Source organism: Phaethon lepturus, unplaced genomic scaffold (genome assembly GCF_000687285.1).
Source record: "Phaethon lepturus isolate BGI_N335 unplaced genomic scaffold, ASM68728v1 scaffold8577, whole genome shotgun sequence".
Classification (NCBI taxonomy): Eukaryota; Metazoa; Chordata; class Aves; order Phaethontiformes; family Phaethontidae; genus Phaethon; species Phaethon lepturus.
Window position 1 is genome coordinate 87,174 of NW_010553993.1, and position 7,732 is coordinate 94,905.

The following is a 7,732-nucleotide window of genomic DNA, read 5'->3' on the forward strand; positions in this document are numbered from 1 at the left end:
CAGAAATACATCTTTAATCTGATAATAATTTTCTGCTTGGTAAATACAACCTATCTAATTCTCTTTAAGAAACAGACAGTATCAAAACATCCTCATTAGCAGGCAGAATGACTGCACACTTATTTTCATGGTTTCTCTAGTATCTTCCAGTTCTTTCTCCCAGGGCAAATCTAGGCCAAGCTCTTACAAACGTTCCCTTTGAACAGGGAACACTGATTCTTTATTGCCATCTAGTGACCAAAGCCATTTCCGCTGTCACACCAAAAAATCCCTGAATTGCAAACCTGGGGAATTTTGAAACCGACGAGAGCAAAAGAGAAAGGAAGCTTGCTTCTCACCGTTAACTTCATGCTACCCTGTTCATATCCCTTATGGACCCTCAGAGCTCAGATTTGCAGTGTGTAGGCCACTGTCGCCTTCATAACAGTCCTTTGTCTCTGCAAACGAACAGGTCCTTTACCCTCCCTCTAGAGCGCAGCAATTTAGAAAGGCGTCATTCTGCAAAAATGAGTAGCCGTGTTTTGCCCCCAGCGAGCTCACAGAGCTTGGGAACAGGGGTCACCTTGCTGGATAGGGTAAGCACAGCACCTCCAGGACCTGGGCAACATTTGATGTAGCTGTAACAGCTATTTCCTCACCTTCGGAGAAGGAAGGTGTTAAATTGTGTTCAGGTATTTTCAGAATCCTTCAGAAAGGTATTTTCATTTGGCTTCTATTTTCTGGGGTCTCACACGTGGTTCTCCTGCTGAGACAAGCTCCTAGCAGCTAGCTCTCGTATCTGCACCCAGGGCACCGAAGCATGCCGGAGGAAGACTTTAGGAGTGCTCCAGTCCTTGGACGCTTGGCTTGCTGGTCTCTTTAACCAGATGCTGTTGTCTTTAACCTCGCTGGGAGCCTGAAGTTATTAATTACTGAATGGTCACAGTGCTAAGCCTGCGTAGCCTCGGAGCGGCAGGGTGACCGCGAAGCGCTGCTGCGCAGCCCGGGAGCAGGACACACATGCTGGCGAGGCGGCGCCGCCCCCCCGACCCGCAGCGCGGCCTCCAGCCAAGGGGCAGGGCAGCTCGTGCGGGTGCCACCGACAGCCACATGCTGACACTGCGACACAGATTTCCAAAATAAGCCCTGCTGTGCTTTTTCGTGCAAGTATCGCTTCCTTAATAAGCTAGGCCTCCCTCCGCCGCCTCCCCCAAAACAAGGTTGTAAGGGTAAAGCTGGCCTTGTGCTCTCATGTAAGTTTTGTGACACTTTTCAGATGCAGCCACTTTGGGTCCTGTCTCGCAGGACAAGGTGTGACCCCATGGCTGGCCTGTGCTGTCAGGCTAACCCATGACGAAGTGCAGCGTTAGTCTGCAGCTGCCTTGTGATAACAGGGCTGGTGCAAGCACCATGCCCTTCCCTGCCTGTTCCTGGCCATTTGCTATCCTGTCTGCTAAATTGGGCTGTTTCTAGGTGCAAAGCATCTTCCTTTGCATTTGGGCAGCAAAGCTTTCAAAGTTCCTTTTCAAAAGGGATGAGAATGTTTTCACATCTTCCTCTGTATAAAGATTTAGATTGTGGAGCATGAGTTGCCTGCCCCGTTTGTGTCCAAACTTGTTTTATTCATTTACTGTGGATTCTCTTCAGACTATGTTATGCTTACCAGCCCTCTTCAAACAGACCTCAAAGAATAGTAAAGAAAGAGTTCCTGGGATGCCTGATAAGTCCAGCTTTGCTGGAACCTGTAGAGGCCCCAAAATACACAACACAGTAAGAGAGCTTATGCTTGTGTGGAGATCCATCAAGTCCATTGCTGTGACATGTATCAAAGAATACTAAGAATACTAAACTATGTGAAAGTCTAATGAGTGCAGAATAAAAGAGGATAAATTTATGCATAGAGGCTTTAACAGACATGCTTTCACAGCCCTTTCCTCTGCCCTCAAATACAGAAAATTCCGTTTCAGAGCACCATGTTCAATGTTAGACCTTCTTACCAGAAGTTCAGAACAATTTATTAAAAGCGTAAAATAAACCTCAGTGAGAGCATTGTCTTAGATTGTGTTTGAAAATCCCTTCTTAAATGTGGTCAGAGTACTCCTGCAAGCTTTCAAAGGCAATTCACTAGACACTGATCAGCAAAACAGCTGGGACTGCCAGGGAGTGGAGTTACATACTCTTGGCCTTTGAGTAGCAGTTGCAGATTCAGATTAATGAGGCCCGAATGCATGTAGCAAAAGCTGTTGATTGTTACAAACAGTCTCTATGATGCAAAGGTTAAGGGAGCCTGAGAAGTCACTGACATAGCCACTGTCCCACTCAGCATGCTGCCACTAGCCCAGTGGTTACAAGGCTGGAAGCATCTACTCTCGGAACGTCCACTGGTGCATTTCAGCTCAGTCATGCCCATATAGACTGGCTACAATATGCATAAATGAGCCTGGGCCCTTGCTGATGCACTGAGAGAGTTTATGAACTCAGCCTGACATCACATCCCATGTGTGCTTGTGCATAAATGATGCAAATATCAAAAACTTTAGATCTGAGCAGTAAGATATTACTCAAATTACAGGTCAGCATATCTACATTTGTTCCAGCCATGAGCTTGTAAGATTGAACACTATTAAAGGTGAATGAGAAGAAAATGGCACCTTGTAGTAAAATTGTTCTGTTAACATGTTTTAGTGTTTATTGATGTAAGATGCCAAGCAGCAAAGACTGCTTCATAAACATTGACAGACATTAGCATAAAGCATCCACTGTTCATGTTTAACTGTTCCACCATTGGGCTCTATCAGTTTCCATTTGTGTGTCAGAAGATGAACACCCTCAGTTACACTTGGATGTGTCTACAACCTCCCAAGACTAAGCTGTTTGAGCTAGCCCTAGGTTCAGTGGTTCACTGAAGTGAAGGAGAGCAGGATTTAATGTGTTTTAACTTCACTGGGCCATGCCCTGAAAAACACTAAGGTCTCAGCTCTCACTGAGGGCAAGCAGAATTGGTGGTGCTTAACATGACAAGGAATTCTGAATTCCTTATTTCCTTCTTGCCCACAGAACAAACATTTTTAAATAAGCTGCTCTCCTTACTGAAGTGGGTGGAAGAAGAACGTTCCTAAGGCAAACTTAGACAGAAATATTTGAAATTACAGCAGCTGTTGAGCCCCCATCACTTTTACAGTTTTCTGGTGAAACCTTTTAAATGTCTCTCTTGATAAGGAATAAAAATCTGAGTCGCTCTTTATTCTTGATCCAGAGTAGCAAGTCACTTTTATTTGTTGATAAAGCTACTGCATTTTCAGTGCCTTTTGCTAAAGCTGAGCTGAAGCTTCAATCTGAAGACATGCCTCTATTTCCAGATTTAATCATGAGTGCTGTAGAAAGAGTCTTCTGTAAAACAAACAAAGCCCGGTTATGAGTGTTTTTAAAGTTTCTGTTTTACAGCCTTCCTATGTCATCACTCAGTTGAACAATATAAAAAAACCACAATGCAAGTCAAATAATCCATGTAATTACCATGTACTTACTTTTCTTTCAAGACTAGAGTCCTGTAATTCAAAACTAGACAAACGCCCTATTTCTCACTTTGGTGCTTTCTCTCTTTAATTTACTAGGAAAGTCTTATACGGAGAAGCAATACCTCATTTACTAAACCAAGTAGAAAAAAGGACAGATTGAGAACAACTGCTTTCAGTTTCACTTAATTAATTGGACTGAGAGGAAAAAATACTGCTTAGGAACTGAAAAGCAGAGGGGACGTTAGCAAAGAGAAGTGTTAAGATTCACAGCCTGTCTGGGACAGAATGACGAAAGAGACTTACTTACTGCCTATGGATCAGTGCAAGCTCAACTGGAGGTATTGTCTGTCATAATTACATCAGTGCTTCTACTAAATATGCAATTTTTACTGTGGAGAAAAAATAATTTTACTTCTTGTCTTCTGAAACTATTCTTTAAGTCTCCATTCAGTGTTGGAGCAGACAGACCTGGGACAGAACATCTGTTCTGTGAAATCTTTTGTGCTGATCTCTGCTTACAGTAGGGAAGGTACTGCACTGTTCACAGTAGCATAACTTGAGAAACACAATATGTATTACTCTGAGTCAAGAGTGAAAACATACTGGCTCTGAAGCAATGCTTGCTTAATGCAACCTCATGGGAACCCACTGTGTTGGAATCTAAAGAGCTTTGTGATACACTAATTACCTTACCTAGATGCGCTTCCTTTGCAAAACATCCTATTTTTCCTATTAACCCAATGTAGAATAATCCTGAATGATGAATTCTATTCTAAGTTTCTGAAATTCTGCAGTACCTGTTTCTCCATGGCTTGATTTTTGTTTCATCCTAGAATTTTTCAAAGATGTCAAACGTAGACATTTGATCTAGAAAAATAAGTAACAGTCATCTCAGAGGAGGATTTAACATTATATTCAACATACCATCATATCCAGGAGGGAGGCAACTGGGCCCCTTTATTGGGATGGAAATTTATCTAGAGCTCCATCTCTGATGCTGCTGAGATATAATCATACTATTTGCTTAGCAGGCCCAATATCAGCCTTCGTCAAATAAAGACTGTTGCTGAAGACTTTTCAGAATTTGAGTTTAAAATTAATGGCTTAAGCCATGGTTATTATTCTCCTAAAACTTAAGCAGACTATAGGCAACGGATCTTGTTTGTGTAGATGTGAGCATAAATAGTCAATGGAATTAACAAATTCCATGCTTTACAGAGAGAGTGTACCTATGCCCAGCATTTCAAGAAGCTATGGAATTCAGAAATGGGCACTGGGACCCCAAGCAGTGTGGAGATAGGTGACTCTGTAGGTACAGTCCTTTGCATGTAGGAGGCCAAATCCAATGTGTCACTTCTCACCTCATGCTTCTGAAGGGTTGGAAGTGGCAGAAGAATGTTGCAATGGGCACAGGTCACCAGCATGTCAAAAGAGTGTGCGTCTTTAAGAGCTTGAGGTGATGTGGAAAGTCCGCCTGTTGTAGGAGAGGGAAAGCCAATCTTTTTGTCCTTTGAGGGTTTAAGCAAGGTTTTGGAGGTCAATGAGCGGTCCCTTTCTTTCCTTTTGGGACGGACATCTTTCCATGCCATTGCATTCTCAGAGCAGGAAGAGGGAGCCAGGGAGGAAGAAGACTGTGGTGGACCACTGCTGAATTTTGAAGTTGACTGGCCAGCAAGAACCTTTGTCAGCTTATGGGCTGCACTGCATTTATTCTGTTAAAAGAAAGCACACATAATGAGGTGAAGATTGGCATTACACCCAGCTGTGTCATATATTGTCATTTGTGACAGACGTGAGTAATGAGGAGGGACAGTGGACACCATCTCACAGTGATGCTTCAGCTGAATACACTGTATCATGAAACTATAGTTTGAAGAGCCAAGACACATTGCCCTTTCTTACCTTTTAGCTTTTTTACCTTATAGCTTTTCAGAGAAATAACCTGGCTGGAAATTAAGCACAGACCATTCTCTTGTTCAGTCTCAAATGTGCTTACCAGATGTTGGGGGTACTGATCATCTGGGAATTACTTATTGCAATTCTGACAAAGATTGCCACCACTACTTTCAGATGGAAAAAAAAAAGAGAAACACAGTACTGACCCTAGTCATCTAGACAGGCTGCTCAGACCTACTTATGGTCACTGGTTCTAGAGAAACACAGAATACTGATTCCACTAGCCAAGAAGGAATTAGAGCTGTGACTACATTTTGCTCTTGGCACCACTCAAAACCAATCCACCATCCCTTCTCACAACGTTCAGGATATTTGAAATTCCTCTCCAGCCCCATGTTTTGTGTCTCAGGATGCTTCACTCCTACTCTGGCCTAGCTAATTTTATAGAGAGCAAAAACCCCTAGCAACAGTTTATTTTGCCAGCCACTGCACCTACTGATGCCTGTTCTTTTCTGGAATTATTGACAAGATTCATGAATTTTTTTGTCTTGACATACTCTGTCCAATACCTTAGGCCTAATGAAGCTGCTCTCAACTTAAAAGAAATCAAGGTATGCATCACAGGCTTTATATATGAAATCGCAGGAGATTCTAAATCATATCTTTTCCTATGTGACACATAGAAAGAGGAAGAAGTTCTACTTATTTTCTGAGAGAAGGAATTTCACTTCTAGGATATAGAGGAGGCATAAAAGAATATGGCCAATGAGCTACCCGTCAGTGGAACCACTCTAGCTTTACAATAACCAGCATAATAGAAAGCAACACTTGGCCCTTCCACTGTGGTTAGTTAAACAACAATCCCCTCCAGCCTGGATTACTGAAAATTGTAGAGCAGGCAGGAGAATTTTCATTGAGATTTAACAGAGTTGACCCAGTCCATGACAGTGAGGAATTTTGCTTACCAGTGGGGCAAATAAATGTTGCATTAGTGGATGCTTCACTCGTTTGAAAGTTCATATCCTTCTGATAAGACAGACCACTGTTCTGACAAATATCTTTGTGTTTGTTCTGGTCTTTGTACATGATGTATTTGTTACTCTCCCAATACCACTCTGTTCGTCTTGTACAGGTGTTCAGGTGTTCCTGCAGATTGTTGAAAGGCATTTCAAGCTCACAGATCTTGCATTTCATTGCTCATTTGTGGTATTCCTTGGTCTACACATGAATAGAGGAACTGATTGCAAATTTTCTATCAAAACTAAGAGGGCATTGGGCAAGAGCAATGAGTGACTGTTTAAGGGGTATCTACACAACCAAATGCGGTCTTAGCTGGATTAGGAGTTTGCCTATCTAGACTATCTTTAATTTAGGATGATTTAAGGCAAAATGGGAATCAACAGCGGTGAAGATGTTCTTTGTCAGTACAGGTTAGCAGCAGAGCACAAGCCCACTTAGAAAATTCCAATACTTCAGCTACCACCACCAGGGGAAGTCTTGCTGTGTCTTCACTGCTTTGGTTCCTTGAAATGGTTAGACTACAGCTAGCATGGAGAGGCTGCTCTCCCTTCTCAGTCCCTGCCAATTCTTTTGTGTATCTCCTCCTTAGCTGTTTTCTTGACTCTTACTTTGTACAACCATTCCTTTGGAAAAGCAGGTAATATGAGTGTGGAGGCAGGATGGAAACATCTTTGAAAAGCCTTCAAAGAACATCAGCTTGAGGTGCCAAGGATAAGAAAGTAATAGATTATCTCCTGGAACAGACTGTCCCATCACAACTGGATGGGCAACCACCATGAGATATACTTATTTACAAGGGGAAAAAGGTATGCCAAAACACTGCAACTGTTGAGAGGTTTAAGTTTCTTCATGGTCCAGGATGTACATGTTTTTGCTGCTATAGTGTGACTCTTGGTGGCTGGTCAAAGGGATCAGCCTAGTATGTAAAAAGTACTGCACACCATAGTTACCTCATGATGCTCCAACTAGTACTGCTGCATGCTTTGGTGACAAAAACTACATCTGACCTGCAAGAAAAACATCCAGTAGTTCACTGGGAGCATAGGAGGATGGTTAATGCTTTCAGATGTCAATACAACTCCAAGCTACAGAGATGATCTTCCTGCCATTTTCAGCCCAATCATTGACAAGCTGTTGGTGAATTTTTGTTTCTCTGTCAAGCCTGAGCTGTGTTGATGAAATTTTGAGGAAAACAATGTGGTGGGTTGACCCTGGCTAGACGCCAGGTGCCCACCAAAGCTGCTCTGTCGCTCCCCTTCTCAGGTGGACAGGGAAGAGAAAGTATAAGAAGAAGCTTGTGGGTTGAGATAAGGACAGGG

General features: G+C 42.7%; 1 protein-coding gene across 1 annotated transcript in view; it reads right to left on the minus strand.

Annotated features, from left to right (window-relative positions):
* Positions 1 to 7,420, minus strand: part of XAF1 (XIAP associated factor 1) — a gene marked incomplete at its 5' end in the record, with an annotated part of 88,838 nt that extends 81,418 nt beyond the window's left edge. The window contains 5 exon segments of the mRNA XM_010291684.1: positions 4,295 to 4,364; positions 4,859 to 5,209; positions 5,494 to 5,557; positions 6,355 to 6,611; positions 7,364 to 7,420. Coding sequence (XP_010289986.1) covers positions 4,295 to 4,364; positions 4,859 to 5,209; positions 5,494 to 5,557; positions 6,355 to 6,611; positions 7,364 to 7,420 — 799 coding nt within the window.
* Positions 7,421 to 7,732: the final 312 nt, after the last annotated feature.